At 34.8% G+C, this 26,737-nt stretch overlaps 2 protein-coding genes across 11 annotated transcripts in view; one reads left to right on the top strand and one right to left on the bottom strand.

The window, feature by feature from the left end:
* ZNF215 (zinc finger protein 215) overlaps positions 1-6,799 on the top strand; it is a 62,590-nt gene extending 55,791 nt beyond the window's left edge. The window contains exon 8 of the mRNA XM_063671192.1: positions 6,717-6,799. The gene's annotated coding sequence lies outside the window, so the exon portion shown is untranslated. The remainder of the gene's footprint in view (positions 1-6,716) is intronic.
* Positions 5,330-26,714, bottom strand: ZNF214 (zinc finger protein 214). 10 transcript variants are annotated; one of them, XM_063671180.1, is made up of 5 exons: positions 26,402-26,714; positions 26,009-26,071; positions 25,390-25,478; positions 8,732-8,893; positions 5,330-7,578 (listed from the first exon to the last, which is right to left on the bottom strand). In XM_063671180.1, exons 2-5 carry the CDS (start codon positions 26,023-26,025, stop codon positions 5,885-5,887), a joined length of 1,962 nt encoding a protein of 653 aa, XP_063527250.1. In that variant the 5' UTR covers positions 26,026-26,071; positions 26,402-26,714; the 3' UTR covers positions 5,330-5,884. The 10 variants fall into 10 exon arrangements, with proteins under 10 accessions (XP_063527250.1, XP_054294639.2, XP_054294640.2 ...); XM_054438664.2 differs by having other exon boundaries at positions 8,732-8,878; XM_054438665.2 differs by lacking the exon at positions 26,402-26,714 and adding an exon at positions 11,849-11,928 and having other exon boundaries at positions 8,732-8,878; positions 26,009-26,052.
* Between the last annotated feature and the right edge of the window lie 23 nt (positions 26,715-26,737).

The following is a 26,737-nucleotide window of genomic DNA, read 5'->3' as shown; positions in this document are numbered from 1 at the left end:
GCTGTTTAAAATAGTCCCAAGTATAGTGCTAAGATGCTGTCTAGTGTTCCTAAGTACAAGAGGGCTGTGATGTACCTTAGGAAAAAATACATGTGAAAGAGAAGCTTCCTTCAGGCATTATAGTGCTGTTGTGAGTTCAGTATTAACGAATCAATATAGTAAATGTTATTTTATATATATTTTATATATTATATATTGTGATATATTAATACCGTTAGTACTAATATCGCATATTAAAGGCAAATTATGTATTGATCCGTTGACAAAAATGTTGTGATAAGAAGCTCGTAGGAATCTCACCCTCTGGTGAATCATGAACTTTTCTATGCCACAATTTCTCTTGACTATAGAATGTGCCTTGTGGGACCTTTCTCAAAGCACTTGTGAAATTTTAATGACATTAAACTTTTAAGACTTCTGAGAATCAGTGTGCTGTGAAAATTAATACTTTATTATGTGAATAGGCACTATTCTAGAGAAAAGATAAATTTGTTTGGGCAGTAGCTTTAGGACTCATCTTATTTCAACATTTTATTTTATAGCTGAGGCTGCTTAAGCTCAGAGAGGTCAAAAGATTATCCCAATCCCATAACATCAGTAAAGGACAGATTCTGGGTAAAACCCCAGTGAGCCTTTTGGATCCTTCAGCCACTGTGCTGTCACTGTTCACCAGGAAACTATTTTAAAGAATGTTAGAGTTCTAATTCATCTGACAATTAATTTTAATGTTCAGTGAAGGATTTCTTATGGGTGCAGTGATTGTGGTCTGTATTCCAAATTTTAGGGCCTGATTAGACAGAAACAGAAAAACACCATAGCATTGCCTTTTTGACTGGATCATAGTTTTTCAGCCTCTGCATACCCCATATTAATATTCAATAGATATTAGGATTTAATCATTCAATTTAATAGGAATTTCTGACAGGATCTGCCTGACTCTGATACTTTTCTCACCAGAACTGCTGATGAGAGTCTGTATTACTCCCAGTTCACACTGAGCCAATGATTATGTTTGTTGACATTAGGTAGAAATATACCTTGTCTTCCCAAAAACTGATCTCAGCTCAGGAAGCCTTGCTCTTAAGCAATAGGCTATATTTATTCATAAAACTGCATTTTTCCCACTTTGCTTGAAACACTTTTAACTCTTTCTTGTCCACCCCCTCAGGTTATTGCAATTTATTCTGGACTAAGATGAGAACCTCTCTGGAAAGCCTACCCTGACTCCCCAAAGTTGGGCATGACTATTCCCATGGCACCACTTGAACTTTATATTATCCACATGAAAAAACAAAACCCTCTAGTCCCTTAAGAGTAGCTTAAATCTCAACATTGATATTTGAGGTTAATGTTTTAATTAATCTTGAAACATTAATCTAGACAGACTGATTTCACTGTCCCTAAAACACTGTGTTCAACTGTAAGATTTTACAAGCAATTCTTCCTGTCTGTAAAGTAGTAAAGGATTTTGGCCTCCTTTTTACCTATTAAAATACTACCTAAAGTCCAGTTTTAAAATTAACTTTTGATATATTCATCATGGTCAAAATATATCCAATATTTATTTCTGTCACCTCCACTGTTAACACTATGTTAACACCTTATCTCTTTTAGGGGTAACTGCAATACCTCCTAATTGGAATCCCTGCTTTGGCTCTAGTCTCTACTTTGTCAGTTCTTAACACAGCATTCAGAATAAGCCTGTTTAAATTTGTTAGATCACTTAAAACCCTCCAGTGGCTTTTTACTTCACTTAGAATAAAAGACAACGCCTTTACAATTACTTACAAGGCCCTATTACCTTTAATTTCACTCCGTTTTCCTCCTCCCTTACAGTGCTGCAGTACATTCCAGGTCCATTCCTAGCCTCAGACCCTTTGCACTTGCTCTACCCTCTACACGGAATTCTTTTTCCATGGAGAGCTCCATGGCTCACTTGCTCCCTCACTTCTTTTAGTGAGATAACATCCTGGGATCTGAGTATGTGCATATGAGCTTCTACCATGTGATGTTATATAACCCTCTTCTTTACAAGCCCCCTAATAGTATGAAACTCTATTTCCATAGAACATATTCCTATAGAATTACTGTAGCAAAGAGTAACAGCAATTTTAAGGCTCAGAATTGGCCAAATCGTTTTTCCAAAAAGTTGTTATCAATTTACTTTCAACTTAAGTATACATCACTCCATACTCTTGCTGAAAATGGCTGTTGTCATTTTTGTTAATAAAAGTGATACTTCATTGCTTTGATCTGTTTATGTTCTTCATCAAAATTTTAAATTAGGTGTCCATTTAATTAAAAAGAGTTTGTACTGTCATAATCATGGCAAATATTTCTCCTATTTTTGTCTGACTTACATGTTTTTCACCCACAGTTTAAAAATTTTTATGTGGTCAAATTATGTATTTTTTCTGAGTGTTTAAAAATCCACTCTAGAGAATTTTAAATATTTTATAGTGGAGCCTCCTTTAAAAAAATAAAATAAAGTCATTTTTGCATATGAAGAGATAAAATGTGGCTAAACTTGGAGTTCTTTTGCTTCTGAAGATACTAGTCTTCATGAAACCATATGGAGGTCCATGGAACACAGCTTGAAAACTTGTATTCAATCAATATTTTATTCTGATATAGGTCATGAAATGAAAGTCTTTTTTATTAAAGAGTTAAATAATGATCTCAGCACAATTTACTGAATAATCCTCCTATTCGCAGATCTTTATCATGTGTGAACTCTATAAGCATATGCACTATATGTTAAAATACACATATATAATCCATACACTGGTATATTTCTAAGCTATTTAGTGACTTAGAATCCTAACTTTTTTTTTCCAATATACAATTAAATTCTCCATTATTACAACTTCATATACCAATATACAATTTATTATATGTTAGGGCAATATCATTAATCTTTCTTATAATTATCTTTGCTCTTCTCCAATGTCTATTTTCCTTAAAAGACTAGAACATCTTTATCTCAAATTCATTGGGATTTTCATGAGATCTGAAACAAATATATAAATTAGGAACATTCCCTTAAGGAAAATTAAGACTCCTCTAGTCAAGTCCTCTTTTATATTTCCCCTTTTTTTATTATTTTCATTGTGCATTTTTGTAAATTAAAAACCAGATTTTTTGACAATTACATTTTCTGAATATTGCAAGAATTTAGAAAACTAATGATTTTGTATTTTTGCCTAACCTAATGAGTTTAAATTAGTGCACTTTTCACCTTTAAAAACATATTGTAGGTACTCCTTTATGTTTGTCTAATAAACCTTCACCTGGTCTCACATTTAAGCAATATCACATTTTCATCTGTTATAGCACATAATTAGAAATTTTTAACCCAGTGTTTTCAACATTTTAAAATGAAGCATTGAACATATTTTGATACATTTGGCTTTAATCATCTTGATCCATTTATTTTAATATTTTAGGCCAACTTCTTGGGGATTTTTTTGGTAGTCATTGCTATAGAGACTGAATAATTTTTGCTTTTATCTTCTTCCATTTTGAAAGGTATATGCACTTTTTTTAGTTTTATTAAGTTGTAATTTTAGGTTTGTAAAAAAAAAAAAAAAAAGGCCTTTCTTAAATTGTCAGTCAAAAAGAAAATGTTATTATGAGTCCCTGCTATTTAAGATCAGAAATGTGGCACTTATGGTCTCTCTCCGGTTGCCGGATGTAGCAACTAAAAACAGAAATGGCCAGTTAAATTTGAATTTCAAATGTATGAAATTTTAGTGTAAGTCCCCTGCAATATTTGGGACACCCTTATACTAAAACAATTATTCTTTGCTTATATGAAATTCAAACTTAACTGGGTGTCCTGACAACCTTACTCTCCTACCCAGACTCAGCATTTGTACATTTTACACTCAGCATTTGTATATTTTCTTGCACATTTAATTTTTTGAAGTTTTGGAAACTATCCAGACAACTGCATATTTAATTGATTTCAGTGCTCATCACTAGTCCTTTTATACCATGATTTCCACATTCACAAATTCTCTTTAAGGCACATGTACGCTACACTGTTATCTTCCTTATCAAAAATATTGTTTCCTGCACATATGAAAGACACTTTTGTTATAAAACTGTTTGGTGATAATAAACTGTTCAAATCTCAAAATTCTGAAGGTGCTGTTCCATTGCCTTCTGAGTTACTGTTGCAGAGGTCTGTATCCACCCTCCCTTTTTGGTTTTGCAGATAACCAGAATTTTTCTTTCTGCATGCTTTTAATTGCTTCTTTCTAATCTGTTTCTAAGGTTGCTTTAATACCGATTTTGCCTAAAATTTAGTGACCATATACTTTTAACTCAGAAAAAGTTTCTTAATATTTCTTTGATCATTGATTCTATGCCATATGTTCTTTCACCTTCCTTAGAGACACCTTTAATTCTCACACTGGACCTCCATCCTCTGATATTCATATATGTTCTTTCTTAGTTTCCATCTCATTATCCTTTTCAGATACATTTAAGATCAGATCAAGTTTATCTATTAACTATCAATTATTTTATATTCTTCAGTGTTAATTTTACTTTTTGTTGAATTTATTTTGATACAGTATTTCAGAGCTCCCTGAAGTCCTTCTTTGTTGTACCTATTTCTCTTTTCACTTTAGAGACTCTTCTCTACTTGTGTATTTCTACTCTATTGAGTTCAGATTCTCTGTTATGCCACTGAGGACACCAACATTTCTGGAAATTTCCTCTGAAGGCTGCAGCAGCTAATTTTCAGGGCAGTAAGTTTCCAAGTCTTTAGGATGATATTTTCTTCAGTATTGCAATTCCCTCTAATTTTCCTAAACATGTCTGCTTTTTTTCTCTTGGTATTACTTCAGCATATTTGTATATCAATAATTAGGACTGTGTATTCCTATTAACTCTATTCTGAGATAATGGCCAAACTCTCTTTTTACATAATTAGCTTCAGGGTTCATCATAGCTTGCTTTTTACATAATTAGCTTGCAGAGTTCTGAGTTCAATGTTGTCCTTGCAGATATTTCTCTATTACCACTCTGTTCTACTGAGATTAAATAAAATTCTACTGCTTGGATCTCTAATTCCGAACCAATAGAGTATCTTCCATTTCTAGCACTTTTGTCCATACCCTTCACACCTTAGAGAAAATTCTGTACTTCTTGTTATTTGGTATCTGAACCTATTATTAAGCGTGGAAAACCAGGAAAGGGAAGGGATAAGAGTGCACTGTGGTCACCTCAAAGTGAATCACCCCTGCAACAGAAGGATGGTCCCTGGGTTTTCTGGTTGACAGAGATAACAACTCAGAGATACACTGTCTCAGACACAATGTCATACAATGCTTTCCTGTCTTTTATTAGGTGGCTTTTGTCCATAAATAATTGAATTCTACCGGCCAAAACTGAGTTTCAAGTTCTGTGTGTTTCCATCTTTTCTGTTACTTCCTAGGGACTTTTTAGGGGAGTTAAGAGATGTTGTTTAACAGATGGCCAACCAGTTTCAATTCAAACCAAAATTTAAGTAAATATTTTGAAGACAGTGAAAATACAAAGTTGAACACACAATATAATTTCATGCACATTAAAATGCACAGAAAAAAAGACTAGAATGAAATAGGACGAAGAGTTTTCTCCTTAAATGTTTAATATATTTATGACTGTATTATATTTATAGTAGGTAAAGAAAAATACACTATAATTTTAAATATATAGGGATTTTTCTAAAGATCTCCTTTTGAAGCAAATAATTCTTAGTGGGAGATAGGGGAAACTATAAATGTTGCTTGGGATTACTTGTGTTATTTATAAGATTTCCTTAACAGCAGCATTTATAGGGTTTAAAGGTTAGGTAAACTTTGATTAAAGCTGTTAACTAAATGAACAATATTTATAAGTTTCCTCTTCTATGACTACTGTGAAGATGTGAATTATGATCAAATCCCTTATAATATTCACGACATTTATAAGGTTTCTCTCCTGTGTGGACTCTTTGATGAATTCGAAGAGCTGAGCTATGACTGAAACCTTTACCACACTTAGCACATTGATAAGGCTTCTCTCCTGTATGGACCCTCTGATGAATGTGAAGATTAGAACTGTGACTAAAACCCTTTCCACAATCATCACATTTATAGGGCTTTTCTCCTGTATGGACTCTCTGATGAATGAGAAGATGTGAACGCTGACTGAATCCCTTGCCACACTCTTCACATTTGTAGGGTTTCTCTCCAGTATGTACTCTTTGATGAGTGTGAAGCTTTGAACTCTTACTGAAGCCCTTCCCACATTCAGGACAAGTATAGGGTTTCTCCCCTGTATGGACTCTCTGATGAATGCGAAGATCTGAGCTGTGACTAAAGTCCTTTCCACAGTCATCACATTTATAAGGTTTCTCTCCTGTATGCACTCTCTGATGAATTTGAAGATTTGAGCGCTGGGTAAAGCCTTTACCACAGTCCTCACATTTATAAGACTTCTCTCCTGTGTGTACTAACTGATGAATTCGAAGATTTGAGCTCTGGCTGAAACCCTTACCACACTCATTACACTTATATGGTTTTTCTCCTGTGTGGACTCTCTGATGAACATGAAGTACTGAACTCCGATTAAAACTCTTACCACACTGATTGCACTTAAAAGGCTTCTCTCCTATGTGAAGTCTCTGGTGAATGTGAAGTAATGAATTTCTACTGAGGTCTTTATCACACTTGATTTTATAGAATTTCTCTTCTGTGTGGACTCTTTGATGATTGTGAAGACTAGAGATCCGGCTGAAGCTCTTATCACATGCATTACAGCTATAAGGTACCTCCCCTATGTGAACTCTTTGATGAAAGTGAACTCCAGAGCTCTGATGAAAGTTACCGTCAACTTCATCACATCCGTACAGCTTCTTACCTATGTGGATTCTTGGATGTCTATACAAGTCTGATCTCTGAGAGAAGCATGCTTTACGGATGGAACATTGATAGAGGTTTTCTCCAGGCTGATTTCTCTTGTGGAAAACACACCGTGAGTTCCAATAATAAATTTCTTTACATTTGTTACATCCACAGTACTTTTCTTCCGTTGAATCTCTCAGTAGGTCTTTTTGACATATCACCCCAACGTACTGTGGAAGGGCTTCCTCCACTGGGATATAAGAATGCTGAACTATGAGCTTCTGTTCTTTTTCCATGGAGAGGTTTTTCCTGGATATGCCAAGACGGTATCTGCCCCCTTGAAAACCATGTGAACCACTCATGTAGATTTCTCTACCATAGTCTTGAGTGGTTTTTGTTTCTAAGGACTGCCAAGGCATAAAATTTTTATATTTTAAGTTCCTGCGACTTTTGCTTTCAAAAGTCAGTTCATAGTTCCCATACCCTGGTACTTGTGTGGAGAGTATTAACCATTCGTGACACTGGGAACGATCTTGCTGTGTTAGGTCTTTGGAATCTGTCCCTTGAACAGTTTCCCCATAGTTCTGATTCTTATACATCTGGGCGCCAGCATTCCACCAGCCTTGCCAGCAGGAAAAATTTTCATATTCTAAGTATCTGAATTTTTCTTCTTGGGATTTGTAGCTCTCATTCCAGTTTTCTAGAAAAATAAAAAGATAATCCCATGGTGAGATAAAAGCTGTGTTGAAAAATTTCCAACTATCTAAATCAATGACCTTTAAATGATAGGAATATATGTGTGGGTGGGGGTAGGAAAGAAGGGTTATGACTCTGGCTGCTCCATTTGGGTCTGAAATTCATTTGTTTTGTTCATTCATGTATGTATTCGTTCATTCACTTATTTATTCATTCCACAAGCATATCTTGAGCAGGCACTGTTAGAAAGATTTAACTTCTATTTACCATGCACTATAAGAAATGAGAATAATGCCAACTGCTTCATGGAAATGGTAGTAAAGACTGAGATTTAATTAGATTACTTTATTTTGGATATTATTATAAGAAACAAAATATATTGTTCCTATTTTTCTGTTCTAGAATAGCGTGGTAGATTCAGAAAAAATGACTACGTTAACTCACTACTTTACCTACACCTTTGGTGTTCTCCTTCCACACTCTCTCTATGCTTGGCTACACAATTTGCGTTGGTAACTGGGAAAATAACAAAAGTAACACAAGCAGAGACTTGAAAAGTCCTTTCCCTCTCTCGATGCTTTTGAAAATCCCGTGACCACCACCATGTAAGTGTGCTTGGGTTGGCTTGTTTGAAGAGAGATATATGGCCAAACATTCCCACTACCTCCACTGATACTGAGCCGACTGCCCCACATTTGAGTCAGGCCAGGCAGCTTAATCTTAGACCATTCAGCCACAACCAAATCCTTCATGATAAAAGATCCATCCAGTCAATGAGAATCATAAAAAATAATAAAGTTTGTTTTTAAGCCACTAAGTCTGGCATAGTATGTTATACAACAAAAGCTAACTTATACAAATAGCATGAAGAGAGAAAAAATTTAGGACCACACAAAATTGACTACATATGGAGATATGTGTTTTAAGGGTAATGCAGAAAATAACTAAAACTAATAATCACAAGTATCTATTAATGATATAACCTAGGTGTCCTAGAATCTGTCTTGCTTTATCTTCTATTTGTAACCTGATTTAAGAAACATTTTTGAGAATATCTCTTCCAACACCTCAATATAACACCCAGATAAAAAAACAAAATACTCAACAAAACTGCTCTTAGAAGAAACTCTATTCCCTATGAGACGGGATAACTTTACCTACTGACATGACATTTGTGTAGTTCTCCCACATGACCTCCCTGTAGAGTCTTTTTTGAGAAGAATCCAGGAATTTCCACTCCTCCCAAGTAAAAATAATAGTCACATCTTCAAATGTTACTGCCATCTGGTCAAAGATCAGGCTTTCTAGGAAAAAGAAGTCTAAGTGAGAAGATGGACAAAGGTAAAGACATTTAGCAGATAACATAAGTGGCAGGCCAAATAGAAAAAAAAAGAACTTCAATAAAGAAGAAAACCAAGAAAGGTAAGGAGAGGTAATAACAATAGTAGTCAAATAGCTAAATAATATATCCAATCATGAAACATCATCACTATCAAAAGAAACACCTATACAGCACTTGTCTACTAACTAAGTTTTTTACCTGTATTTCAGTTACTCCTCACAGAAATCCCATGTTGTAGGTAGCTTTCTACTACTATTATGCATTTTAGAATGGAGAACAGATAAATATATGTATTAAAACTGCCTAAAGTAATTCTTTTAGTGGAAAGAACAGATCATAAATTGGTTATGTGACAAAGCCATTTTATTTCGTTTTAAAATTTTCATTGTATCTATTTGATCACACATTCTCAATTCTAAATTTCAATTTAAAATTTTGAGTACCTACTAAGAATAAAGGAAACAGATACTTTTAAGGAGTTTACAAGAAAATGGAAGGAAAGCCAAATACTATCATCATCAGCAGCAGCAGCACCATCATAGCTGCAGCTAAATCTTATTGAATGTTTATTGTATGAATAGGGCTATGTTATCTCATTTACTCTCAGAACAATCCAATAAGGTATGATTATTCACAATAAATGAATACGCAATCTAACGTTTAGCAAGACTAAGTTACTTGTATAAGATTATGTAGTTACATCATAGAGGTTTTTAAACCCAGCACTACCTATTAAATAAAAGTGAGATAAATTAAAAACGTTTGATGAAGGGTTGTCAGTTGAGATTTCCATATACTGTCATAATGTGTTAATGAAGAAGGGCAAAGGAAAGAAGTACTGAAATATTCAAGAGTAAAAAATACGCCACCAAACTACTATTTTCCAAATAAACTACATGAAAATACTTGTCTAAACAATAAAACATTAACCACAAATAAGAACTCAAGAATGAGAACATTCAGAGCCATATATTTAAATATCTAGTGGTCTATTTTTAATGTTTATAAAATAAGTTTAATAAATTTTAAATATAATGAGTCCGCTTTAAATATATAAATTAAAAAAGAAAAGAAATTTGGGATGCTCAGAAACTCAAACTACAGGACTGAAAACTGTGAAAGTTGGTATCTGTCTGGAAAATAAATGGACTCACTGATCTCTAATTTTATAAAAAGTACAATAAAAATAAAACTCAATCTGTAGTTACTGGATTTGTTATTTTTTAAAAAATTTAAGGATTTATTTTAAAAACATACTAGCAATTAGGAGTCTAATTTCTTTTACTGAAAATAAGTTCATAAATATTTAAAATACTGAAATAATATAAGTAAAAATTAAAAGCCTACCTTCCCCCAAATAATTTAAGAAATAACCACTATAACCAGTTTTCACTGTGTTCTAACCTTCTTCCATGTATACACAACACACATTCATACTTCACTGATTTTTTTCCTTAATAAAGACATGATAATTCTGCAATTTTCTTTTCTTCATTTAATACATAGTGTACAACTTCCCACTTCAGTACAGATAGACCTATCTTATTTGTGATAATTTTTAAACATGCCCACAAATTATTTGATCCTTTCCATTCAAGAGGTGAAGCCTAATTCCCCACCCCTTGACTATAGGCTGAACTTGGTGAGTAACTTCTGATGAATAGGAAATAAAGTGGATAACGAAGTAGTGGTATGCAACTTTGGAGGCGGGGTCATAAAAGTCACTGCAGCTTCTTTCTTGCTCTCTCTCGGATCACTAGCTCTGGGAAAAGCTATATGCCATGTCATGAGAAAACCTAGGCAGCCCTGTGGTGAGGAATTGGGACCTTCTGCTTTCATTGAGAAATGAGACATCTTGCCAAAAGCCATGTGAGTAAACTATCTTAGAAGTGGATCCTCCAACCACAGTGCAGCCTTCAGATGACTATAGTCCCTGCTGACAGCTTCACTGCAACTTCATGAGAGACCTTGAGACAGCTTAGTTTCTTCCCGATTCCTCACCCTCAGAAACTGGGTGAGATAATGTTTGCTGTTTTAAGTATTAAATAATTTGTTATGCAATAATAGATAACTAATATTATTTGTAAAAGTTATGTAGCATTTCATTTTATTGATGTCCAAGACTTAACTGTTCCCATATTAATGGACGTTAAGATCATTTCCAGTTTCTTGGCTATAACATATAGCAAAAGAATTCTCTTAAATATATCATTATTTCTATTGTAATATTTCTATATGATAAATAATGTCTTATGATAAATATAAATATTTCTACATGATAAATAGATGTATTTCTGTATGATAAACTTCTAGAAGTGAAATTGTCAGGCATCTGTATTTCAGTTTACTAAAAAATACTACAAAATGTCCCTTGAAAATATTTTTAAAAATATGTTACAAATATTTTCCCCCAATGGAGCAATAAAAGCAAGACACCTATATTCAAAATTAGTAAGTACAATAAATCTAAACAGAAAAAAAGAAAAGAATTATATAAACAATAAACTAAGATGACAAGCCTATTGATAGAGAAAAGGATACTAAAACTGAGTTTTAAAATAAAGTGGCATACTGCTTACAAGAGATATATTCCAAACTAATGAATTCTGAAGGACTAAAAATGATCTGGCTAATTGTTTTCTTGTGATGTTTAAGTTCTTTATTCACTTCCTGTTAGCTGGTTCTTTTGTTCCAGGGACTTGATTAGACTACGGTTCATTTTTTCCGACAAGAATACCTGCCTATATACTTCCTATAGTACATTTTAGTTAGCTAAACTGAACAATGGCTTCAGGTGCTGTCAGCCCAGTCCTTCCATTCTAAGATTCTCTTAAACCTTTCACTAAAAGTTTTAGCAATAAATGATGATCATTTCCTGGATTTGTGATTTCATTAGGTTTTACAAATTGGTTAATTCTGTAATTCTACATACCTTGTGCATACATATGCTATAATTCTTCTATCATGAAAAACTTGCCATTACAAATTTTCTGGTTATCCTGAAATGTAATCCTAATGAAAAAGATAAGATAAAATGCTTGATTATCTCCCAAACTTACTCTCTTTCAAAAATCAATTTTCAGAGTAATGAGATGGGGCAAAGCAATCACCAACTATGACCAATGAGATTTGTATTATTTTGCTTTTCAGTGTTTTCATACTCACTGATTCTTACATACTGGATGGGTTGCAATTAAATTGCAGTCATTTTTCTTTTAGATGTGCAAGATTCTCTCATCTCAGACAAGTAGGAATCCCTTCAGGTTGGCTCCTGGGTTTGTAATATGACCTTTTTTGGTGTTTGAGAGCTTCCTTACTTTCTGGCACAACAAATGTCCAGGTTCATTCTTGTTCCATTTCCTTGACCAACCAGGATGTATTATTTCTCCCAGGAGTCTGATAATTTTCCACTCCTTTTTTGGTATATAAGTAACCCCCCAAAAATATTATATAAACTTGATCTCTTTTGTCCTCTCATCTATGAACATAGCTCTCTCCGATTATTAGTTTTCTTTAAGGTCCTTTTCAAGAAAGGTCAGTTAAAATCATTCTCTATACATCTGGAGTTTTGATTCCTTCTTGTAATATTGTCAGATTTTGCTTATACAATTTGAAATGGATTCTTAGCTACATATTAGTTCATGACTAATACATCTCCTTGATGGATCTTAACCATTATTGAACATTATTGACCTTTTATTGTGACATTAAATAAGTCTCTTGTAAAGAGCACAGAGCAAGATTTCTGTTTTTCATTCAATCAGTATGACTCAGTTATTTTATTATCCATGTTCATTTATTGTGATTACTAAGATAGACTTATTTCTAACATATTATTTTTTATTCTTCCTTTCCTGTCTCTTAGATTGACAGTTTTATGCTTTAATTTCTTCACATCGCCACCTTTTCATCTATATAGATTTCAATTTCACACATAGCTTCTATTATTTTAATAAGTAACCTAAATATATTTTAAACATATACACTTACCTATTTTCCTAATAAGTCAATTAAGAAGAGAAACTAATCCAGGAAAGGCTGCATGAAATATGACCAGAAAGGTGATCAAGTACCTTGGTAAAGTTTATTGTTATCATAAAACAAAACTAACAACAAAAAAAATAGGAGTGAACAAAGAAAAAATGAGACATAGAAAGTATATCAGTGCCTACATATCTGAACTACAATTCTTGACAATACAAACATGAGGGGAGAAAGAGAAGGATATAAGAGTGTGCTAAAGTCCATGTCTTATTAAAAATATGATACGCCATGGAATACTATGCAGCCATAAAAAATGATGAGTTCATGTCCTTTGTAGGGACATGGATGAAATTGGAAATCATCATTCTCAGTAAACTATCGCAAGAACAAAAAACCAAACACCGCATATCCTCACTCATAGGTGGGAATTGAACAATGAGAACACATGGACACAGGAAGGGGAACATCACACTTCGAGGACTGTTGTGGGGTGGAGGGAGGGGGGAGGGATAGCATTGGGAGATATACCTAATGCTAGATGACGAGTTAGTGGGTGCAGCGCACCAGCATGGCACATGTATACATATGTAACTTACCTGCACATTGCGCACATGTACCATAAAACCTAAAGTATAATAATAATAATAATAAAAAAAAGAAAAAAAAAATGACCTAGATATTAATACATTTAAAAAGTCAGTAGGGGTAAATAAAAGTCAATGTGGGTTTTAAGTTAAGCACAACCATCATAAGAAACAAAATGAAATCTATGAAAAACAAAATAAAAACAGAAGACAACTTGCTCCACGGGAAAACAGAAAATAAGAAAAGACGGCAAAAATAATACAATAATAATTATAATAAATTTAAATAATTTAATATTACAGATTAAAAGACTCATAGATTAAAAAATAAGATTTAGCATGTGGTTTAGAACAGATACACTAAAAAGAAAAACATTTAAAAATACAAGGATAGAAAAAGATTGCAAAAATACGAATCAAAAGAAAGCTGAAATAGCAAACTTAATTTCAGATGAGTAAAATTTATGGCAAAAATACCATAAGGGACAAAAATGTTTTTTATATGAACAGTAAGAAAAAATATCCAAAATAAATTGAATCCACAAGCAAAATTTCAAAATGTACGAAATGACAAGTGTCACAAATGTGAGGGGAAATATATATACCATTAGTTGTAATGATAGATATTAATATGTCCCTCTCAAAAAATTATAGCAAGCAAACAAAAAACCCTAATAATATGAAGACTAAACACTACAAATAATAAGCTTCAGTTATTTTATCTATGTTGAACTCTGCACCATCAAAATACAAAATACAGATTATTTTTATGAATACATAGTACTATAAGATAGACCATGTATTAGTCCATAAAAGAAATCATGATAAATTCCAAAGCATCAACATAATACAGAATACATTCTCTAGTTACAATGTAATAAAATTTGAAATTATTAACAATAGAATTTTAAAAGTCCACACTTCTGAAACCCAAGTAACATACTATATTATTAAGTAATCTTTGAATTTAAAAGAAAAATATAACAATTCTTAATTGTTTTTTCTTAAAAATCTAAATGTAATAATGACAATAATTACACAAAAAATGTGCAAGATCCAAATGAAATACTTGAAGGAAACAAAAATGGCTAGAACAACTGGGCAAAGTGGCACACACCTGTAATTCCAAGCACTTTGGGAGCCCCAAGTGGGCAGACTGCTTGAGTTTGAGACCAGCCTGGGCAATATGAAGAAATCCCATCTCTACAAAAAATACAAAAATTAGCCAGGCATGGTGGCACACACCTGTAGTCCTAGCTACTCAGGAAGTTGAGGTAGGAGGAGCGATTGAGCCTGGGAGGTTGAGGCTGCAATGAGCTGTGATTGTACCACTGCACTCTAGCCTGCAAGACAGAGCGAGGCGCTGTCTTAAATAAATAAATAAATAAATAAATAAATAAATAAATAAAATTTAAAAACCCCAGCTACACTAACATCATACTGAATAGGTGAAGGCTCAAAGTATTTACCTTGAGAACCAGAAAAAGACAAGAATGCCCACCCTCACCACTCCTATTCAACACAGTACTGGAAGTCCTAGCCAGAGCAATCAGGCAATAGAAAGAAATAAAAGGCATCCACATAAAGACAGGAAGTCAAACTATCTCTGTTTGCAGATGATATGATTCTATACCTAGAAAATCCCAGAGTCTCTGCCCCAAAGCTCCTTTAGCTAATAAACAACTTCAGGAAAGTTTCAGGATATGAAACCAATACACAAAATTCAGTAGCACTTCTATATACCAACAACATCCAAGCTGAGAGCCCAATCAAGAATGCAATCCCATTTACAATAGCCACAAAAAGAATAAAATATCTATGCATACTGCTAACCAGGGAGGTAAAAGATCTCTACAACAAGAATTACAAAGCACTGCTCAAAGAAATCAGAGATGACATAAACAAATGGAAAAACATTCTATGCTCATGGATAGAATCAACATAATCAAAATGGCCATACTGAAGCAGTATACAGATTCAATAATACTTCCATCAAACTACCAATGACATTCTTCACTGAATTAGAAAAAAAAAAAACTATTTTAAAATTCATATGGAACCAAAAAGGAGCCCAAATAGCCAAGGCAATCCTAAGCAAAATGAACAAAGCTGGAGGCATCACATTACCTGACTTCAAACTACAAAGCTACAGTAACCAAAACAGCAGGGTACTGATATGAAAACAGACACATACACCAATGGAACAGAATATAGAGCCCAGAAAAAAATGCCTCACACCTACCACCATCTGATCTTCAACAAAGTTGACAAAAACAAGCAATGGGGAAAGGACTCCTATTCAATGAATGGTGCTAGGATAACTGGCTAGCCATATGCAGAAGATTGAAACTAGACCCCTTCCTTACACAATATACAAAAACCAATTCGACATGGTTTAAAGACTTACATGAAAACCTAAAACTGTAAAAACCCTGGAAGATAACCTAGGGGATACCATTCCGGACATAGGACTTGGCAAAGATTTCATGATGAAGACACCAAAAGCAACTGCAACAAAAACAAAAATTGACAAATGGGACCTAATTAAACTAAAGAGCTTCTGCACAGCAAAAGAAACTATCAACAGAGTAAACAGACAACATACAGAATAGGAGAAAATATTTGCAAACTATGCATCTGACAAAGGTCCAAAGTCTAGAATCGATAAAGAATTTAAACAAATTAACAAGCAAAAAAAGTAGGCAAAGGACATAAACACTTTTCAAAAGACATACATGCAGTCAACAAGCATATGAAAAGAAATGCTCAACATCACTAATCATCAGATAAAGGCAAATCAAAACCACATTGAGATACCATCTCATACCAGTCAGATGGCTATTATTAAAAATTCAAAGATGAATTCAAAGTAGCAGAGAAAAAGGAATACTTAAATACGCTGATGGTGGGAATGTAAATTAGTTCAGTCATTGTGGAAAGCGGTGTGGTGATTTCTCAAAGAACTTAAAACAGAATTACCATACCCCGCAATCCCATTACTGGGTATATGCCCAAAGGAATATCAACTGTTCTACCATAAAGACAATAAGCATGTATATGTTCATTTCAGCACTATTCACAATAGCAAAGACATGGAATCAACCTAAATGCCCATTAACAATAGACGGGATAAAGAAAATGTGGTACACATATACCATGGAATACTACACAGGCATTAAAAAAGAACAAAATTATGTCCTTTGCAGCAACATGGATGGAGCTGCAGGCCATTATCCTAAGTGAACTAATGCAGAAACAGAAAACCAAATACTGCACGTTCTCAATTATATTTTGGAGCTAAATATTGAGAACACATGGACACAAAGAAGGGAGCAACAGATATTAGGGCCTACTTGAAGGTAGAGGGTGAGAGGAGGAAGAGGATAAAAAAACTACCTATCTGGTACTATGCTTTACCTGGTTGACAAAATAACTTGAATGTCAAACACTCATGACTCACAATTTATCTATATAACAAAGCTGTAAATATACCTCTAATCCTAAAATAAAAGTTAAGAAAATGTCTAGAAATAAATCATTCAGCTCAGGAGTGTAAAAAAGAGAAACCATCCCCCATTAAAAAAAAAAAAAGAGCAAACTTCAAAAAAGAAGAATAAAGTGGAAGTCAAAGATATAAGAAACAAATAAATGATTGAGAAAATGCATAAAGCCAAAAGATGTTCTTAAAAATTTAATGTCAGACCAATGAAAGTCAGATTTTTAATAACACGGTTATGAAAAAATACAGGGCAAAGTAAGGAAATAACTTTTGACATAAGATTTTTCAATGATGCAAAGGTGTTGTGAACTATATATATAAGGATATTTATGAGCTATAGGCAAATACACCTAAATATGTACCTAAATAAAGGGATCAATTCCCAGTAAAGTACAAAAAAAAATTGCAAAATAGATGAAAGACTAATAAAAAATTATATAGACTAGTAAGTACTAAATTAAAATGGTAGCCACGCTCTTCCTCCCTCTCCCTAATCCCAAGGCTCTAAGAGTTTTATAGTTGAGTTCTAGCAAACATGTAATTAACTTAATTACTATTACATTGTTTTCAAAAGTAGAGAGTGAAAATTGCCAACTTATTTTATGTAGCTAGTATAATCTTGGATTCCAAGACCAGATAAGAACGATACAAATAAAATTAAATTACAGGCACATTTGTAAATTTTGTAAATATACAAAAATCCTAAATAAAATATTAGATAATTAAATTCAGTAATATGTCAAATATATGCATCATGATCAGACAGTTTATTATAGGAATGCAAGGATCGTTCAACATGAGAAAAATCTATTAACGTAATTCACTATATTAATAGACTATAGAATAAATCCATGATAATCTCAACTGATGCAGAAAAATCATGTGCTATAAAGTTCAGGAAGTTCAACACCGATGTATTCTCTTAAAAACACTTGTAGCAAACTAGAGGAAAAAAATAAACTCCCTAAAGTGGCAAAGGTTAAATATCAAGAACTTTAAGCTTAATGGAGAAACTTCATATATATTCCCTTTACAATGGTAACAAGAATGACCACCATCACTGCTGCTTTCAACACAGCACTAGAGATTCTGGCAAATACTATAAGAAAAAGAACTAAGAGGTATAAGAATTAGAAGCAAAAATATAAGATGTCATTATTTGCATAGTTATGGCCATCTACCTAGAAAAAGAGTATACAATAAACTATAAATTAAGAGAGTTCAGCAAAACTATCAGATACAATAAATAGTTTAACTGACTCAGCAATCAACTACTAGAAAGATACCATTCACGCCAGAAAAAAAACCCTATCTTAACCAAGAATACAAATAATTATTTGAAGAAAACTTTCACATTCCAATAAAGAAGAAAGATTATCTAAATAAAAGGAGAAGCATGCTTCCATGCTCTTGGATGCAGTAACTTAAATTCAATACATTCCAGTCAAATTTTCAGATGGCTATTCTGAGGAACGCAATAGACTTCTGTTCCTTAAAATTGACAAGGAAGGAAATAAGTTGGTAAAGACAAGTAAACCAAACAGGAAGACTACTAGATACTGACATATCACCAAAACTATAGTAGTAAAATCAGAACAGACAAATAGATCAGAACAGAGGGCTCAGACACTAACCAATGTGCTTCTTTAACTACAAAAACATATTAACAATAGAGGTGGCATTAAAAATCAAAGACAGAAGTATGGATTATTTACCAGATAGCATTATGAAAACTGATTACCTATATGAGATAAAATAAAACTGGATTCCAACTTAATACCATATACAATGGGGACACTAGATCAAGTAAGCACTTAAATGTTAAGGGGAAAACTATAAAATTAATGGAAAAAAAAGATGGAATTTGAAAACATTTACCACTGTTAAATGAATCCAAGAGCCAGTCCTTTGAGAAGAAAAATATTAATAACAAAGTAGATAAATCACAAGCTAGTTAATCAAAGGGGGGAAAAGGAGCACAAATAGAAAAAAAATAAAAATAAGATTAGGGAAATGGCAACTACAACCTTTAAAAATAACTGGAACAAAAGTTTTCTCAAATTCTTTCAAATTTTCAAAGAACAGATTATTTGATGCTATGAAATTATTCCAAGGCATCAAAAACTGTTCAAGACATCAGAAATGAAAAACTCTTCAAGACATCAGAAATAAAGTGAAATATAAGACCAGTAAAATCCAGCAGCACTTGAATTCATAATCTACTACCATATCACTAATTACTTCAACATTTAGTAGCTTAAAACAACAGTAATTATTTACTATTTCTTATTTTTTTTCTGGGTCAGAAATTCAGGAGTGGCTTAGCTAGGCAGTTCTGTTTGGATCTCACAAGATAAGTTGTTACATCTGCAGTCATCAAAAGGCTTGACCGAGAAGGATTCAATTCCAGGGTGGCTAACTCCCATGGCTGGCAGGCTGGTCTAAATGTTGATGACAGATCTGTTTTTCCTTCACGTGGTCCTTTCAAGTGGCGGGGGCTATCTGTCAGCATGGTGCAAGTTGCCCAAAAGAAAGTCAAGCAAAAGCTGCATTGTTTTTATGACTTAGCCTTGGAGGTCACATCCTATCACTTCTGCTGTACTCCACTGATGAGGCAATCACAAGCCACGGCTGTATTTGAGAAGGGTGGGACACAGACCCCACCTTTCAGTGGAAACAATGTCAGTCACATCGTAAGAAGAGCATGAAAATAGCATAAATTATAAGTGTTGGGAAAAAGCTGAGTGTTGAGAAGGAAACTGAGGCAGGGTTTGCATAATGTCCTTTGGAATGTGTCTAGACTTGCTGGCTCCTTGCTTCTAGCCCTCCTAGGCTCCTATTCCCATTATCTAAAGTAGAAGAACGTGTTCCATATAAATGCTAAACTATCGAAGCTGTAAATCATGTGCTTAATGCAACGTGTCCTTTTGACCTCCACATTCTCACCACCTGTTTCTCTGTTGGATTACCAATAAATAGCGTGGGCTCCCAGAGCTTGGGGCCTTCGCAGCCTCCATACAATAGTGATGGCCCTCTGGTGTTCCCACCTTTTCTCTCACTGTCTTTTTCTCAATCCTTTGACTCCGCCAGACTTTGTCACCCCCACGACCTGGTGTTGGGTCTGATCACTCCAACAATAAGTAAGGCCATCTTTGGAAAATTCAATCTGTTATAATACCAAAGCATATTATATCATGGTAAAGTGGTAGTTTATTCCAGAAAGAAAAGGTTCAAATTAGGAAAGCTATTAACTTTAAGCTTTTATAATAACATCAAATAAGAAAAGCCATATGATTATTTTAATGGATGCCAAAAAGTATACTTATTAAAATTCAACATGCATCCTTCATTTAAAACTACAGACAAAGCATGCAAAACAAAACAAAGCAAAAGACATACAAACGTATCTTAAACCCAAAGATAAAACATTAAAGTCATTTTCATTAAAACTGGAAACTTGACAAGGATACTGCAAGTCCACAATTTTTAAACTACTGTGAAACTACATGATAATGCAATTAGACAAAATTATCTGTAGAGGATATGACTGCATATCTGAGAGATCCAAGAAAATCAGCTGAAAACTACTGGCAATTATAAGGGAATTCATGATCCCAGAAATTCTGTTACTAGAATTATAAACTAGACATTACACGTGTATACCAAAAGATCTGTACAAGAACAGTTAGAGCATAATAAATGCTGTAACAGCAAAATACTAAAAACAATCCAAAAATTCCAACAACAAAACAGATAGGTTGTTCATACTATGAAATAGTACACAGCTGTGAAAATGAACAACTACATGAATCAACATCGATGCACTGTAACAGTTAGCATTATGCAAAAGAAGCCATTCATGGAAGAATATATACAGTGATTCCATTTATATAATGTTCAAAAATATGCAAAACTAAACAACTGTGTTTAGAAATGTACATGTAGTTAAAAGCACAGGAAAAAAAAATTAAGGAATAACAACATTTAAGATAGTGGCTGCCCCTTTAGGAAAGGGGTGGGAAAGAAATTCTGGAGTCATCAGGGGGCTTTTAAAAGTATATGCTGATTTAGGCTGGGCATGGTGGCTCATGCCTATAATCCCAGCCCTTTGGGGAGGCTGTGGCAGGCAGGTCACTTGAGGCTGGGAGTTCGAGACCAGCCTGGCCAACATGGCAAAACCCTGTCTCTAACAAAAAAAAAAAAAACAACACTACCCAGGAGGTGGAGGTTGCAGTGTGCTGAGATCACGCTACTGCACTCCAGGCTGGGAGAGAACAAACAGTATGTCTTAAAAAGAAAAAACAGTGTATGCTGAGTTCAACGGTGAGTGTCCATGTTATTATCTTTTAAATTGTACATATGTTTTCATATATTCTTTTGCTTATATGAAATACATCACAATAAAGTTCAAATTACATAAAATCTAAGAGTATACAAAAAGAGTTCAGACATATAATAATTTTTTTTTTTTTTTGAGACAGAGTCTCGCTCTGTTGCCCAGGCTGGAGTGCAGTGGCATGATCTCGGCTCACTGCAAGCTCTGCCTAAATGAAATTTCTAATAGCAATAAGAATATAAATTCCTAAAAATAAATTTACCAAAAATACTTAGAACCTATATAAAGATAGTTTTAGAATTTTGAGGGCTAAAAATAGGGTTGGGGCCAGGTGCGGTGGCTCATGCCTGTAATCCCATCACTTTGGGAAGCCAAGGTGGGCGGATCACTTCAGGTCAGGAGTTCGAGACTAGCCTGGCCAACATGGTGAAACCTTGTCTCTACTAAAAATACAAAAATTAGCCAGACATTGCGGCTCACGCCTGTAATCCCAGCTACTTGGGAGGCTGACGTTGCAGTGAGCCAAGAGTGTGCCACTGCACTCCAGCCTGGGCAACAGAGCAAGATGACTCTGTCTCAAAACAACAACAACAACAACAACAACAACAAATAGGCTTGAAAAAACAAGATGACTCTGCTCAATGTTAGGAGAAATAAATATAATTTTGTTCTAACTAAACTTATCTCTATTTTCAAGCAGATTTAATCAAGATATTAATCTTGATTTTGATGTGGGGGTGGAGGAGCTGTAACAAACTGATTTTCAAATGCTTTTGAAAGAAAACCATTTTGAAAGTGGAATAATGAGGAGAAGCTAATTCAATGGCATATTAAAACTTTAATAAGGACTCTGCAGTTCATAACATGGCTTGACATAGAAGTAGAGAAGATCAATGGAGACGGGTACAAATCCAGAAATGGACACGAGTACAACAGTGCATTTTACACATGACAAAGGTTACATCAAATTTGTGGGGAAAAGATAGCTTATTCAATCAATGATGTTGGGCCAAATGATGACATCTGGCAAAAAAAAAAAAATTAAGCTTGATACTCTGTCTCAATTCTTAGTGACTAAAAGTCACTAAGACTAATGTCTTAGTGACTAAAAAGAATTATATCAGATATGCATTATAGTTCAAATAATAGCTAATTTAATGCCATCAATTGTTGTGAGTTCTTCATGTCCAGCACTGTTCTAAGTTATTTTTACATGTATGATCTTGTTTAACATTCTTAACAGCCCTACACAGTAGCTGTTATTTCTCCACTATAGAGACGAAAGCCTGGCTAAGTGATTCAATCTAGTTCACAGTATTAAGAAGTGACAGACATGCAATAAGCTTAGGTAGTGGATGTAGAGCCTGTACTATGACCAATGTGCTATATTGATTAAACATAATGAAAGGTTAGTACATACTTATTATCTAAAACTTATTACATAAATGTTCCTTTTACATCTTTTTGACCAAAATGGAAATCATCAGAATATTATTCTGTGGAAAAAGCCATCCTCTCTCATTTTTATCTTCATTGAGTGAAAAAGAAACGCTACATTCTTCTTCATTGCCTATTAAATGCACTACATATAAAGGGACAACAATAAAAACATTCTGATACCAGTGTAAGAATTGAGAAGAGGCTCCACAAAACAGGACAGCCTCAAAAGTAATCTTTGTATACATATGTGTATGTGTAATTTTGTATACGAAAAGGTAGCGCCACAGTCAGTGGAGAAGATAAATTTTAGTAGAAAAATTAAATAACCTAAGTAGGAAGTAAAAAGAATGTTTAAATTCTGTCATTTCTCACATCAAAATAAATTCTTGATAGATGTAAAAATTAAATGTTTAAAATAACACAATTAAGAAACAGGAAAATGAAAGCAATTACATATTAAATTTGGAAGTGAAGAAGAGATTTCAATGCATAAAACTTTATGTAAAAGAAATGAGATTTCATTTTATGCAAATTAAAACTTATATAAACAAGTCCTTAAAGTAAAAGGCAAATGATAAACTAGGAGAAATATTTACAGCATATGACAAATGATTTATATGTTTTCCACACAAGAATATCTAATATCAAGTGGAAACAAAAAATTCAGTAGGAAAACAGTGATGTATATCAAAAGGCAATTCATCAAAGAAGGAATATAAAGAGTCAATGAATATATGTGAAAAAGTCAACCCTACTAAGGATTAAAAGGATGCGAATCAAGGCAAAATTTAAAACTTAATGCTGGCAAAGGCTCAGTAAGACTCATTCATCAAACGGTTGTAGGAGTTCAAGTTCATGTAACATTTCTAAAAGAGAACTTGAGTTTTTCAAAAGCCTAAAACATGCTTATATCCTTTGATTCTGTTTTCCTATTTCTCAGAATATATCTTGAGAAAATAAAAAGACATATACTTAACAAATTATGTATAAGAATATTTATTATAAGATATTTATAACAACAACATATTGGGAAATACTTAAATTTTCCCCAGTAAAAAGCAAACTTAACGGGAGTCCAAGGTGGGCAGATTGCCTGAGCTCAGGAGTTCAAGACCAGCCTGGGCAACACGGTGAAATCCTATCTCTACTAAAAATACAAAAAAATTAGCTGGGCATGGTGGCGTGCACCTGTAGTCCCAGCTATTGGGGAGGCTGAGGCACAAGAATTGCTTGAACCAGGGAGGCTGAGGTTGTAGCGAGCCGAGATTATGCCACTGCAGTCCAGCCTGGGCAACAGAGCGAGACTCCATCTCAAAAAAAAGAAGCAAACTTAAATAAAGCATACTGTATACATAGAATGGAACACTATACAGTCATTAAAACTCATGCTACCAAAACATGCTTGGAAAAATGCTCATTATATGTTAAGTGAAAAACGTATACAAATAACAGCTATTCATACATTGAATAAATATTTACTGAGTGCTTAGTATATGCACAGTACAGTTCTATATACTGGGAACATTTCCTTCCCTCATGGAGACTATTTGTCATGAGTCAAATTTTTTAATTTAATGTTTTATATATACTAATCTTTTTATACACATGTGTGCATATGGGTGCATATACCTAAGTTTATATTTGTACATGTGTATGAACATGTATACATACATATCAGTATTTGTACAGACTAGTGAGTACGTATATACAATAAGTATTAAATAAAAGACTACAAGTAAATACACCCAAGGTCAACAATGGCTATCTGTCAATATGGTTCATGTGAAGAGATGCACAAGAATAAATAACAAATTTAAACATTAATTGACTTCCACAATGTGGCTTTATACATTCATGTTTCACTTCCCTGTCACTAGCCTGGTTTCCTTATTTGTTCCCTCAAATTGTACCTGAGACTAAATGATGGCTTTCCTATTTAGAATATCTTCCTACTCATAATTGTTCAAATCTGAGTTTCTGTTGCTGTGTTTTAAGTGCCACTCATTCTGGCACTGTTTAATGTCGATAACTTCAGAAATTATTATTAATCTCATATAGTTTATTACCCCCAATATTAAGACTTTTTTTTTTTTGAGAGGGAGTCTTCCTCTGTTGCCCAGGCTGGAGTGCAGTGGTGCCATCCTGGCTCACTGCAACTTCAGCCTCCCGGGTTCAAGCAATTCTCCTGCTTCAGCCTCCTGAGTAGCTGGGATTACAGATGCCCGCCACAATGCCTGGCTAATTTTTGTATTTATAGTAAAGACGAGGTTTCACCCTGTGGGCCAGGCTGGTCTCAAACTCCTGACCTCAAGTGATCCACCCACCTTGGCCTCCCAAAGTGCTGGGAGGCCAAGCCACCGCGCCTGGCCATGACATTCTTATAATTCTTTATCTCAGAACACCAAGAACAGCATGAATTATACACTAGACTTGAGTGACTGAATGAATGAATGAGTAAATGTTGGGAAAAGACACTGGGTTGGGGCAGGGTCAAGTCTGCACGCTCGAAAATTTCACAGGCAAGCAAGGAACATTTTCTGTCCAGTCATCCATCCATCTTCATTGCCACCTCCACCACCCATGGAGAATGCAGGGACATTTTGTAAATGAGAAAAGACAATCATCCTCACCTGGGATCAGACTATGAGGGAAACAGTGTACATCCCTTCCTCCTTTGTGTTCCTCTTCTGGGGAAGGGTAGAGTGCTGAGACGGCTAAGCTGAGGAGGAAGGCAGACTGAAAACCTGGGTTTGACTTTAAATTCCCAAATTCATTAAATTTCCCATATACTAACTGGGTATGACTCGCAAATCTCCTAGCAAGAGGTCAAAAAGAAGCCTATGAATGCTCTTCTTTCCTTTCAACGACCAGAAACGAGAGCTATGAACACTGGCACCTTGAAATTTATTTCCAACCCTCTAGAAACTTCAAAAGATACAACTCATTTATTGAGATTATTATTACTACTAATAATAATAATAGAAAAGCACCAGCACACTTAAATAGTATCTATTCTCAAGGTATTTTTCTTATTTTGTTCAGTTTAAGTAGAAAATCATTCCATTGTCCTCCCCTACTTGCTAAACAGGAATACTGGATTTACTATCAGAAAGGTACCTGGAGTCTTAGAGAAGTATTCCAGAACTGGAGCTCCCAGGTCCTGATCAAAGTCTCAACTGTGCCATCAAGCACTTGTAGAACTTTAAAGAGGGCCAAACTTATAGATCTCCAAGATCTCAGTTTCCTTACCTGTAAAATGGGGGCATAAGCCTTTGCCACCCCAGTCCTTCCTTGCTGATCAAAGGTAGGTTCCTGGGCAAAATAATAAGCAATTAGTTAAGAACCCTCTTTCTCTAAGGAAAAAACATTTCATGCGTGCCCCAAGAGCAGGACAGGTTTGGGCTCCCCCAGCGCGTCGCGGGCTTCCCAAGTGTAAGCACCAGAGAACCAGACACACGAACGGTTCTCTAGGAGCGGGATCTCCCGGTCTCGGCCACAGACCCGGGGGTCCTCTGCTCCTGCAGTGAAGACGCGCGCGGCCTCCGCTGCTTATCCAGATCCCCGGCCAGAACTCTGTCCCAGCACCGAACACCGGGCACCCATACCCCGGGGCCCAAGCTGCTTCTGCCCTCCTCTACTTGCCTTTATTAAGTCTTAACGTGGGAGAGAAGCCGTGATGTACCCATCTACACGGGTGTCACCGGAGTTTCTAAACCGGAGTAGCTTCTCAGTCCCTGACCCTCGATTTTCTGCCCCTTTTCCTTCAAGCACGGCTCGTCTTGCCCTGTCCGCTTCTGGCTCAGTCCTCCTGAGAGTTCACGTCACTTAACGGAGCCTGTGAGAGTGGACCGGGATGGCCAAAACACTCAGTCCACACAAACAATGGCCGCAGCCCGGCTGGACCGAAACGGAAGTCCCAGGTCTCGGAGTAGACACTCGCAGTGTTTCCATGGATACGGGAGGGGCGGGGCGGGAAGA

The sequence above is a fragment of the Pongo pygmaeus genome, chromosome 9 (genome assembly GCF_028885625.2).
Source record: "Pongo pygmaeus isolate AG05252 chromosome 9, NHGRI_mPonPyg2-v2.0_pri, whole genome shotgun sequence".
NCBI lineage: Eukaryota > Metazoa > Chordata > Mammalia > Primates > Hominidae > Pongo > Pongo pygmaeus.
The sequence above is the reverse complement of the archived record's forward strand: the minus strand, read 5'-3'. Positions and strand labels throughout refer to the sequence as shown.

Excerpts from the sequence above, each read along its gene's own strand:
- ZNF214 (XM_063671180.1), bottom strand. Across the intron at positions 8,894-25,389 it reads CCCTCATAGTCTGATCCCAG|ACTTCTTTTTCCTAGAAAGC; the intron begins GTGAGGATGATT and ends CTTCTCACTTAG. Across the intron at positions 7,579-8,731 it reads CACAAATGTCATGTCAGTAG|AAAACTGGAATGAGAGCTAC; the intron begins GTAAAGTTATCC and ends TTATTTTTCTAG.